The 11,604-nt window shown below is 44.6% G+C and overlaps 1 protein-coding gene and 1 long non-coding RNA gene across 3 annotated transcripts; one reads left to right on the top strand and one right to left on the bottom strand.

Annotated features, from left to right (window-relative positions):
* The first annotated feature begins 2,856 nt into the window (after positions 1–2,856).
* Positions 2,857–5,514, top strand: LOC113028603 (D(1)-like dopamine receptor). Its single transcript, XM_026179020.1, has one exon. It carries the CDS (start codon positions 3,716–3,718, stop codon positions 5,039–5,041), a length of 1,326 nt encoding a protein of 441 aa, XP_026034805.1. The 5' UTR covers positions 2,857–3,715; the 3' UTR covers positions 5,042–5,514.
* A 5,038-nt stretch (positions 5,515–10,552) lies between these two features.
* Positions 10,553–11,263, bottom strand: LOC113027859 (uncharacterized). Of its 2 annotated transcripts, XR_003273141.1 has the most exons (3): positions 11,137–11,263; positions 10,987–11,044; positions 10,553–10,888 (listed from the first exon to the last, which is right to left on the bottom strand). It is a non-coding gene; the product is annotated as an uncharacterized LOC113027859 (long non-coding RNA). The 2 variants fall into 2 exon arrangements; XR_003273140.1 differs by lacking the exon at positions 11,137–11,263 and having other exon boundaries at positions 10,987–11,053.
* Between the last annotated feature and the right edge of the window lie 341 nt (positions 11,264–11,604).

Raw genomic sequence — 11,604 nt, 5'->3', positions numbered from 1 at the left:
ACATGTCGAGGAGCGTGTCAGGCTACATTTCACTGTGTGTTATACTTGTATAACTATGCATGTGACAAATAAAGAACCTTGAACCTTGAACCTTGGATGAGAGAAGAAGAAGCAGCTGCAGCGTAAACACAGAATAACTTCAGCTTTGTGTCTTTTTTCCATTCCAGCTGAAGTCCGGGACAAACTGTTCCTTTTCTCCTCAAATGAAACGCGTAATATTTTCTCTGAATATTGGACGATTACGTTTTTTAAGGAGCCGTTGGCAACTCTATTTTATTCATAAGATTCGTAAAGTTCACTATCAGTAACATCATAGCACCCACAGCTGTACAGAAACTCCGTCATGCTAGCTAGCACGCAGTACGAGTTATTGTAACTGACTGTAAAAAGTCAGCACAACGAAAATAAACTAAACTTGGTTTATATCTGACCCAGATAGACTGCAGCTCATAACTTCTTACCTGGAGTTCAGTTCACCGCCTCGGGTGTCTGCTCCTCCTGCCTCCCCTTTCCCTCATCCACCTGCTGGCCTCTGTGGAAGCTTCGCCACAGCCACCACCAAACAACTGAGTTGTTTTTACACATTGGCCAGCAACTGGCCAATCCACCGCCTTTGATTGTTTCTGCCGTTACAAGGGGGGGGGGGGGGGGGGGGGGGAATCATCGGCCCATAAAAAAAAAAAAAAAAAAAAAAAAAATCACCATCGGCCCACCGAGCAAATGCCCGGTATGCCTGATGACCAGCTATGGTCGCATCATCAGTTAACCCTTCGCGTGCCGTGCCCAGGGTTGCCAACCCCTGCAGTCCAGTATATAGAGAGACGAGACTCCAGTTACAGCAGTGCGAGTAAACAAACAATAACTATAAGAAGAGTAAGGAAATAAATATACACTTTAGGATCAATAATGATAATAGGATCAAGGGTAAAGGGATCAATAACAATTTAAAATTTACAGTTTGACGATTTAAAGTCTCACACACAATATTTCATTCATAATGTTGTAAATCCAAGCCCATCATGTATTCATAATCTGAATCCTGGGTTGTGCGAAATCCCAGAAATACACCTTAGACAAACTGAATCTGTGAACTAAGGTGTAGGTCTGTTAGGTCATGTTGTGGTGATCCTCGGGTTGGGGGATGAGTGTTCATACTGGAGTGCAAAATTAAAACATATGGAAGACGGCCAAGAAAAGTTCAAAGCCATCAGGTGCTCAGTTTAGAAAAAATAGAAAAGCAGGATAAACGAGCAAAAGATGCAGGTAAGTAGATGTGTGATTGGATAATGGCAGCTCATCCTGAACCAATCAGAGTCAGAATACTTTATTAATCCCTAAGGAAATTATGTGGGTTACAGTTGCTCCAAGAAGAAATGGTAAAAATAGCAACAGATTAAACTCCAAATATGTATTTACACATGTAAGAAATAGCACTAATATATACAGATCACTCAATTATAAATATCAAGGATTAACAGAGGTGATTGACGAGAATATTCCAGAGCAGTAAAAAGCGTGTGTAAAAAGGGTGTAACTATTGCAGTGTCCACAGTGTGTTCGATGGAGGAGTTGTACAGGGAGACGGCCACAGGCAGGAATGATTTCCGGTGTCCTTCAGTGGTGCTCTTTGGTGACCTCAGTCTCTCACTGAGCGTGCTCCTGTGACTAGTCAGTACGTCATGGAGTGGGTGGGAGGTGTTCTCCATGATTGTCCTTATCTTGGACAACATCGGCCTCTCAGACACCACCTTAACAGAGTCCAGCTCCATCCCCACAACATTACTGGCCTTGTGGATCAGTTTATGGAGTCTGTTGGCATCTGTGACCCTCAACCACTCATAGCACTGACCACAGAGATACAACAAGAAAACATTAATTAGCAGGGATAGTGGAAACGTCTGTTTATGTTTGTAAGCCACTTGGCTATGAGAGTAAACAGTAGACACTGATGTAGCCGACTGAATCTTTTGGACTGTTTCCAGCACAATATTAATTAATCATTGTCAATTTGTCCTTTTCTCATTGTACAACGAATTATGATTGAGGGAGGGTTCACCCAGGGCGCCAAACAGGCTAGGACCGCCACTGCCCAGGACTCCTGTGAAAACTGACAGCATCACAGGAAACAGGAAGCCAGGCTGTGACGGTGACGTGTGTCCACCAGAGGGCAGAGTTTCACTGCCTTTGAGGCACCTGATCTTTGAAGGAAAGAAAGACACCTGACAGCTTCAGTGACGTCACCAAACTCTTAAAAACTGAACACGTGATCATGTTTCGAGCTTCTGCTTTCTTCCTAATATCTGGATAATTAATTGATAACTAATTTATTGACCGCGTGTTATTGGTGGACCATCAGAGGTGTTCACATCTCCTTTAATTCATATCGTTTTCTTTTGTGACAGAGGTTAAAGTTCAGCTTACGTCTCATTGCAGACTCAGTGTCCCACGTTTTATTATTATGGTGCTGATTATTAACAACAACCCAAAAATGGCAATAAAGGAAGAAAAAAAACATTCTTCAGAATTCAGCCTGTGTACATGCAAAATATTTGAATGGCTTTTATATGTAAATGAAAAACAAAAGAACGAACAACACGAGTTTATAACATATCCTTTTAATTATCGCGCCCACAAAAATATATGAATGAAACGAAACCTGTAAGTTAATTTTTCTTTGTCTGGTACGATAAACTTTTTTCCTATAATCCGCTGATGATGTTTTATTTTAAAACTATAGTTGTTGTTTTTTTAAAGAACTCTTATAAACGCCGAAGGTCACCGAGAGCAGCTGGAAAAGCAGTTTTATTTATAAGGTTCTGTGAGACGAAGACTGAAGCTGTGCAGGACCGAGAGCGACACACAGCGAGGAAGTCTAAACAAACTGTTTCACGACCTGCAGGCAGGAAAGCTCAGTTCAGACTCACCTTCATCAAACGTGCGGCTCCGTGAGTGCGCTCGCTCTGCAGCAGCGAGGAGCTGCACCTCCTCCTCCTCACTCCGAGGAGCTCTTCTCTGAAAGCAGCTGCTGTGGATCCACATCAGACACACCTGAACTTGAAGAAAAACGGGAAACCTTCAGATTTCTGTCAAAGAAACCAACACAGAACTTAATTACTGCTCCAGCTGATCCCTGGAAGGAGCTCGCGGGTCCATTAAAGGTAACGCAGACGGACACCTGAGAGACCCTGACAGGCACAGACAGGTGTGCGCAGCAGCAGCAGGGGTTCCGGGCCCGGCTAGAGTGTCTGTGGCTCTCTGCAGGTACCCTCCCACAGTGGGACACACACGTCGGGTCGGCTGGTGCACCTGTTAGCCCTGCGACGGGTGGAGACATGTCCAGATGGTGCCGGGGTCTGCTCCTGAGAACCGGATCACTCATTGATGAAACTGCTGTTTCCAAAGTTTGTTAAACAGTGGGTGGAAGTGTTTGTTTCTCCCGTGACCTGTTAACACGAGAGCAGACGTCTTTGGCACATTAAAAACATAAAGAAACTGAAGCAAACGAACTCGGCGTGAACTTTCCAAGCTTCGGTTCAGATATTTCACTTCAGCCTGGAGGTGATTTTGTTTCGGGGTTGTTGTTTTTTTGGTTGTTCTTTTACAGACCGAAACATTTGAAGTGTGCGTTTCACGTGCACTATATGTAAGTGTTGAAGAGCTCTGAGCTCGCGTGGATTGAGTATACCGGAGGGAGGGAGGGACAGTCCGAGTGTCCATGGAGACTTTCTACAACCACACGCGGAACCAGCGGCAGGACCAGAGCCAGCACCCAGTGATCACGGCGGCAGCGGACAGCCCCGCGCACGGGAGTCACCTCAGCCTCCGCGCACTCACCGGATGCGTCCTGTGCGTCCTGATCGTGTCCACGCTGCTGGGGAACGCGCTGGTGTGCGCCGCCATCATCAAGTTCCGCCACCTTCGCTCCAAAGTCACCAACGCCTTTGTCATCTCTCTGGCCGTGTCCGACCTGTTCGTGGCCGTGCTAGTGATGCCGTGGAGGGCCGTGTCCGAGGTGGCCGGCGTCTGGCTGTTCGGCCGCTTCTGCGACACGTGGGTGGCGTTCGACATCATGTGCTCCACGGCCTCTATCCTCCACCTGTGCATCATCAGCATGGACCGCTACTGGGCCATCTCCAGCCCGTTCCGCTACGAGCGCAGGATGACGCGCAGGTTCGCGTGCGTGATGATCGGTGTGGCGTGGACGCTGTCTGTGCTCATCTCCTTCATCCCCGTGCAGCTCAACTGGCACCGCGCGGGCGCGCAGAACGCCACGGACCCGGGGGACTGCAACGCGAGCCTGAATCGCACCTATGCCATCTCCTCTTCCCTCATCAGCTTCTACATCCCCGTGCTCATCATGGTGGGCACGTACACGCGCATCTTCCGCATCGCGCGCACGCAGATCCGGCGGATCTCGTCGCTAGAGAGGGGCTGCCGCGCCGTGCACCGGCGGCCCCGCGCCTCCGCGCACGAGGAGAGCTCTCTGAAAACTTCCTTCCGCCGCGAGACCAAAGTGCTGAAGACGCTGTCGGTCATCATGGGCCTGTTCGTGTTCTGCTGGCTGCCGTTCTTCGTGCTCAACTGCATGGTTCCCTTCTGCCGCCTGGAGCGCCTGGGCGCGCCGCCCTGCGTCAGCGACACCACGTTCAGCGTGTTCGTGTGGTTCGGCTGGGCCAACTCGTCCCTGAACCCGGTCATCTACGCCTTCAACGCAGACTTCCGGAAGGCCTTCTCCACCATCCTGGGCTGCAGCCGCTACTGCGCCACCTCGGCGGTGGAGGCGGTGGACTTCAGTAACGAGCTGGTGTCCCACCACGACACCACCCTGCAGAAGGAGGTGTGCGCTGCGCCGGCGGAGCTCGAGCGCGACTTCGATAAAGTTTCGGCCATTTCCGGTGATTCCAGGAACCGCCGGAACTTGCTGCTGCCCGCCATCCTGCGGCACGAGTGCGAGGCCGAGATCTCTCTGGACATGATGCCCTTTGGACACGATGCACCGGCAGACTTTTACGTGATACCCGGTCAAGTCCAGGACCTGTGAGCAGACCGGGATTGACCTTTGACCTTCTGCTTGTGACTTTAAACGAGAGGAGAGGATTTTTTTTCCTGTTGTCAGGTCATTTAAGTGTGGACGATTTTTCCATCAAACATTTGAGAGGATGTAAAAAAAAATGGATACTCATCATTATCATCATCATCATCATAATCCCGACTTCAGATGGAAGGCAGGAGGTCGTTCTGTGTTTGTCACTCTGAGCTCTGTTCTGCTCATTCCCAATATTCCAACATCTGGACATAAAAACAGATGACAGAGTTTGTCCGAGTCACTGGAACGCCTTACCATTTCCTGTTAATGCTCTTTATACATTAAACTCTTTGCTTGAGACTCACTTCGACTCTTTCATTTGGACCAAACCTCCACAGTTTTGGTTCCTCTGGTACTTTCCCCACCACCACGTGAAGCTTGAGAAGATCTGACTAAAAGCACAAATCCAAAATGATCCATTGAGTCAAACAGGCAGTTGTGTGTTTGTCAAATGTCACTGCACATTTGTTGGAATTCTGCTCAAATCTGAATTTTAAAAACAAACCTCATCCTGCTTTATGATCACTGAGTTGCTTTTCTAAATCCTGATTTCAGTGTTAAACTTCATGATTGATCACACAGACTAACAACCAATCAGTTGTTGCTACCACGACATGATGACATATACTTTTACTGATATATTTGGTGTCCAGTATTCAGACACTGCATGGACCCCTTCGTGGCTCTGATGACGTGTTTGCGTGTTACAGCCCACGCAGGGAGTTCAGGGTTTTCTTTTGTAATGAAATAAGTGAAACAGACACAATTTATATGTTCGTGACTTTTTTTCCTCTCTTCTTGTCATAGCAAAAAAATAATAATAAATAAATAAATAAATAAAACCCACACACCAAACAGTGATAAACAAGCTTTAAAATAATTCATCCTGTGTGAGTTTACATCAGCACTGTAAAAACAAGATTTTTCTGTCGCCGAGTTTTCAGTTTATAGTAAAATGTAAACTTGTGTTTACAGCACCGTTCACAGGCTTTTCCTCTCACTGTTAAACCGATAACTCTTTAAAGGTACTTCTTTCCTTTAGCAGATCAATTTAATCAAAGATTCTTTGCTCAAGAATCCTTCATCTTTGTTTGAATCTGCAGCTGCTGAACAACAATACTGTGCACTTAACAACAGACACAAATGAGGTTAAATATCTCAGGAACGTCAGGAGTGTCTGTCAGAGACTTTAAATGGCACCAAGCTAACAGGCTGAATGTCGGGAATGAGGGGAAAATCCGTCCTGATTGTTCTCTGCTCTCGTTAGTGACACTGTCTGGATGGCACACATCATCACACATAAACTAATAAAGTTGTGTGATGTAATACAAATGACCTTAAACTCACGGATATCGATGGTGGTTTGAATTTAAACCTAAGCCCTGACTTGTACTTGATGCCCACAGATTGAAAGCTGTTTGATCTGAGTGTTCAGACCCACTGACTGAACCTCCCTTTGATATGGTAAAGATGGAGGACAGATCATTAATAACAATTACATCATTAATTTTGGCATCTAATTGGCCCTTCAGGTAATTGCAGGCTGTTGGCGTTTGTACATGCAAATTGAATGTGAAGCTGAACAAAAGCCAGATGAGCGTTTCCACGATGGAGTTTGCTGGAAAGCTTTGGGCTGCTGGTTGTCGGTGAGCTGAGGCAAAGCTCTGCAGACTCACAGAGACTGAAAACCTTTTCTAACAGCTCGTTTCAGACGGAGCAGGAACTGTGAGATAAAGGATTATTACAAACCGCTATCATGCAAAGCTCCTTTAGCATAGTCCAAGAATGAAATTGAGCACAATAATTGCACTTTAAAGTTACTGTCATGTTGCTGTTTGAAGCTTTGGGTCAGTTCAAGATTAATGTCAGTATTTCATGTAAATCTCCCTCACTGTGCTGAGGTGAGGGAGAGCCAGACTGTTGTTTTACTGCACAGGAACCCGACAAGTCAGCGACTTTAATGTTAAATGTAGGACAAAGGTGAAGGCAGCAGCATCACCACGCTTCCAAAATACTGAGATTTGAGGGGGAAATGCAAATTTTCATCAACAGTCAAAAAAGAAAAAAGGAAATTCAACAACCAAACTCAAGTCTGGCTTCAATGTCCCCCCCAAAAATGTCCCTGGGTGGAGATGTGGAACAGGTGGAGCACTGTGATGTTGAGTGGATCCAGATGGAGAGGTCAGAGCTGATTAGCATTCAGAGTCAAGGATGAAGGTCACAGAGAGCCCTGAGAAAGGAAGTTTGGGTGATCCGAGGCAGCTTGCAGGTGTCCTCTGGAGTCTCTCTCACTGATCCTGAAAACATGAACTCAGAGAAGAAGAAATCGCTGCAGAGATTTCACCACGTTTGTTGTTCTGACTGTTACTGACAGACACCCAGCAGCCAATCCCGGCACACCAGGGTCCAGCATGGCGCTGAAAGTGTGGCGCTCCATCTCTCACAAACATGTACAACAGGAAAAGCTGAAAATCAAAAATCATATTAACCACAAACTTTTCAGGTCATTAACAGCAAACACAGAAATCTGTTTGTGCCATTATGGAAATGTTTCACTCTTTTATAAAACTGCAGCTCTTTCTACCCGATGAACATCAGTCAGCTCAGACTGAAATGTTACATGTGTGAGGCAGACACGTAATAAAAACAAGCGGAGAAACCATGTTGCACAGTCACATGATCATGATTATTGCAGCCTGTGTAATGCTCAACCACTGCATCAACAACTTGATTTTCAGCCCAGTGCATGCCCGCAAATCTCACTTATTCCCTGCAGTAATCAGCCATGTACAGGCTGTGAAGTTGGAATTTGCTCCAATCAGAAACTTCTGGAAATAAAGCATATGATGCATAGTGGGTGGGTCCAGCACTGGCAGAAATCAGAGAGAAATATCTTAATAGTAATATGTACAATTAACAAGCACCCTGAATTGGATTATTGAAGTAGTAAAACTTCTTCCAGGCGATGAAGTGCCAGAATTCCAAACTCCATTTCAATATGCAATAGACCCTTCAGATGTTTGTGTTGGCTTCAGATTGCTCTAAACAGTTGTTAGTCTGCACTCAGTCAGTGAAAACTGCTCCACTGTTCCCAATATCAATATGGAGTCTCCATCAGGTTCAGGACTATGTGAAACCTCTTGAGTGTTTATAGCAGCAGCATCAAGGCAACTGAGCAAATCACAAATTTATCCAAGTTTGTGCTCATAAATCAGCAGGATGACACGATGAAACGCTGTCGTCTGCATATAACTTTATATCTGTAATATATTTTAATCTGAGAAGTATGATAACCAGAATCTGTTATCCAAGCTGAGGTTTTAAGTACAGTCATCTTCCACTTCCCTCACCTATGGTGTGCCACAAGGTTCTGTATTGAGGCCCTTATTATATACATAATGCTGATTCAACGTTTCAGTTATGGACGTGCTTCTGTCACATTACATTCAGAGCTCTGTGCACTCAAACACACATCACTATGCTTATGTTTAACATAATGAAGATGTGACTACGACACCTCATTGGTCAGCTTAGTGCCTTCTTTGATAACATTTTGTTAAATAAACAGAAAAAGTGCTCAGTATTGCACTAGCTTCCCCTGTTTGAAGCTTTTGTTCCACATGTAGAAATGTTGCTGCAGCCACAGCAGCAGCAGAGGTGAAAGGTTGCACAGAGAAACAGACAACCACACTTAAGAGCTCTTTGTGACACACACTCTTTCATCTCCAGGAGAAAGCGGCCAGGGTTGTGCTCATGCCTTCTTTCATTCGCTCTCTGAAGTCACTCAGTGCCAATGCTGGCGTTTCAATGACAGCCAGGCGAATCGCCAGAGAAGATTAACAGTGTTCATCTTCTCCGAGGTATTCAAGTGTTTGCATAAAACACATACAACCACATGGAGGGAAAACAAGAGAAGAAACCAACAAATTCAACGATAGGGGAAACTCCCATTTCAAAATGTGTTCAAAATCGGAGCGCTTAGAATTAGAATAAAATAGAGTAGATTTGATTCATTTCTTCTCCCTTCATGATATAACAAAAATTATAATGTAAAATCAGTAATTTCTTAGTAAAAAGGATACTGTACTCAAATATACAGATTAGTGTCTAATTACATCTTCCATTAACCTGACCCATATAATTAATCTAGAATAAATATCAGTGGGTTGGCAGTTTGTGAAAGCCACTATATCTGAATACAGTGGAGGGAAAGGACATCTGCCTTGCAACTAATGGTGTTTTACGTATGTGGTGCTAGAGAGCGGAGATGCAATGTGCAAACCGAAGGAGAAAGAAGTCAAAGGTGTTTGCGTGAAGGTACATTTAGATTCACTTCTGCACAGTCATACCCTACATTTTAGCCCCTTCACACAAACACAAGGAACGAGGACGCCACTGGCATCTTATTAAAATGTCTTCATTTAAGTCAGTGCTCTAACACAAAAACACGCTCCCAGGTCAGACACGTGACCCTCATCTCTGGAAAGCTGACAAGAGCTAAATAACAGCAGCCAGTTAGACGCTAACATTAGGCTCCAATGCCCTAACAGTCGCTTTCCTGCTGATAAATCGTTCAACTGTGTCTCACCTGGCATTGAAAGCTGAGGTAAACAGTGGACTGACTGCCTTCTACAGTTGAAATTTAAGGTTTTGTCTCTGACAGATGAAAAATAAGTTATCCTAGCCACTGTAGCCAGGCTTACGCAAATACGTTTCTGGAGGTAATTCAGCAGAATTCTGCAAGCTGCTGACATCTGTTAAACTTTTACACACTGTAGCTTTAATTGTCAGTCCATGGTTTGACTTTGGGATCTCGGGTCTTGGTTGAGTATTTTCAGTACATTTGAGTTATTCTCACCATTTTAAGTCTTGAGTTGTAGTTGCTATAGTGTTGCCTTTCACTTCATTATGCTTTTCATCATCATTCATCCAATGTGACAGAGTCACGTGACTTGCAAGACAACCTTTGTGTCCATGCATATCAGCCAGTTTAAAGAAAGTTGTAACCCATCACCTCTGACCGTGATGGTGTCAGGTTCAGCCAGTTAAGGCAGAGTCGGGCTATGCTGAATGTGTAAACGTCAAAGTGTCTGACATTGTCCACAAAAACCCAAAGCTGACCTAATGACTGGTTGCCCAGTAAAAGACTGGAGAACAGATTTTGTTGTTATAGTGTATTTAATGACCACATGATGCATGGAGGCCCAGGCTCAGCTCATCAAGTTGACCTGCAAGAACAAAAAGTCACTACACATGTTTCTCCAAATTTAAGCAAGTTGGTTCGTAACTGTGCCTTATCTCAAACCTTTATCCTTTGAGAATCAGCCACTGGGACACTTTCTGGATTGTGTGGCAGCACGGGGCTTAGAGGGAAGGGGCTGTAGACATCGTCAGTGTATTTGGAGTAAGAAAAGGCTTCTCTTCCTCGCTGGTAACCATTGCCGTTCTGGATGATGTAGGATGAAGGCAATGCAGGTGGAGCCATAAACATGCCAAGTGGCACTTGAGAGGTATACCAGGCATTAAAGTCAGGATAGGTCTGAGAGGGCATCCAGTCCTGTGGGTCAAAGGAGGAAGGAGCTCCCCCTACAGGAGCATGTACCCATGGAAAGCCAGCAAAAAAAAAATGAGGATCCAGTAAAGCCACCAATACCAACCCTTCCAGAGTTTTTGCTGAAACTGAGCTTGTCAAGTTGCAATGAAGCTCTTGAAAATTTTGCTCTGAGTAGCACTGAAAGAAAACCCTTCTATTACTTGGTTTAGCAGACCAAGCTTTTCAGTCAAGTATAAAATTACAGTTTTCTGGAAAAAAAAGAAAAAAAAAAAAAAAAGGGTAGTTCAGTTCTGCTACAGCTAGATTTCCAAGACTAACTCTCTTGAGGTTAGACAGGAAGACTTACCTTTAACTAAAACAGGCAAGCACCTCGGCCAAAAAGGAGGAAGCAAATCCAGGAAACCCTGTTAAAGATATAACATGTTTTATATAAAAAATAAAAAATAAAAAACTTAAAATATAAAAGAGACATCAAGCATCAAACAGCACAACTAACCTCAGAATAAAGACAAGCACCATGATTAAGCCTCAAAAGGGTCAGCTACAGCAGGTCAGTACCAACACGCTGCCAGCTGCTTACAGATCAACTCAGTGTCCGTTAACTAGCTGGCAGCAAATGCATGGCTTATATTGGTGCTCAACATGCTGGCAGCTCTCGTTAAATTCATTCACTTCACCTGGTGCCCATCACTCCCCAGTCAATGATGCATTCTTTTTAGCCTGGAATCTGAACAATACCGAACCCCTGCACCTTTCAATTGTTTGCCAACTGCCAATATAACTGTAAGAAAGAAAGAATACTGAACCCCGCACAGGAAAGTTTGACTGCAATAGAGAAGAAAAAACAACAGAACATGTTTTGATGCATTGTCAGAAATATGATGCAGAGAGAAGAATTGATATGCTTGGTGATATGAAAGTGAAACTGGGCTTGGTTGATTTGTTTCATAAGAACTCGAGAAGG

Source organism: Astatotilapia calliptera, chromosome 8, assembly GCF_900246225.1.
Source record: "Astatotilapia calliptera chromosome 8, fAstCal1.2, whole genome shotgun sequence".
NCBI lineage: Eukaryota > Metazoa > Chordata > Actinopteri > Cichliformes > Cichlidae > Astatotilapia > Astatotilapia calliptera.
The sequence above is the reverse complement of the archived record's forward strand: the minus strand, read 5'-3'. Positions and strand labels throughout refer to the sequence as shown.

What these genes read in the sequence shown, in the direction of transcription:
- LOC113028603 (XM_026179020.1), top strand. Translation starts at nt 3,716, where the DNA reads ATGGAGACTTTCTACAACCACACGCGGAACCAGCGGCAGGACCAGAGC.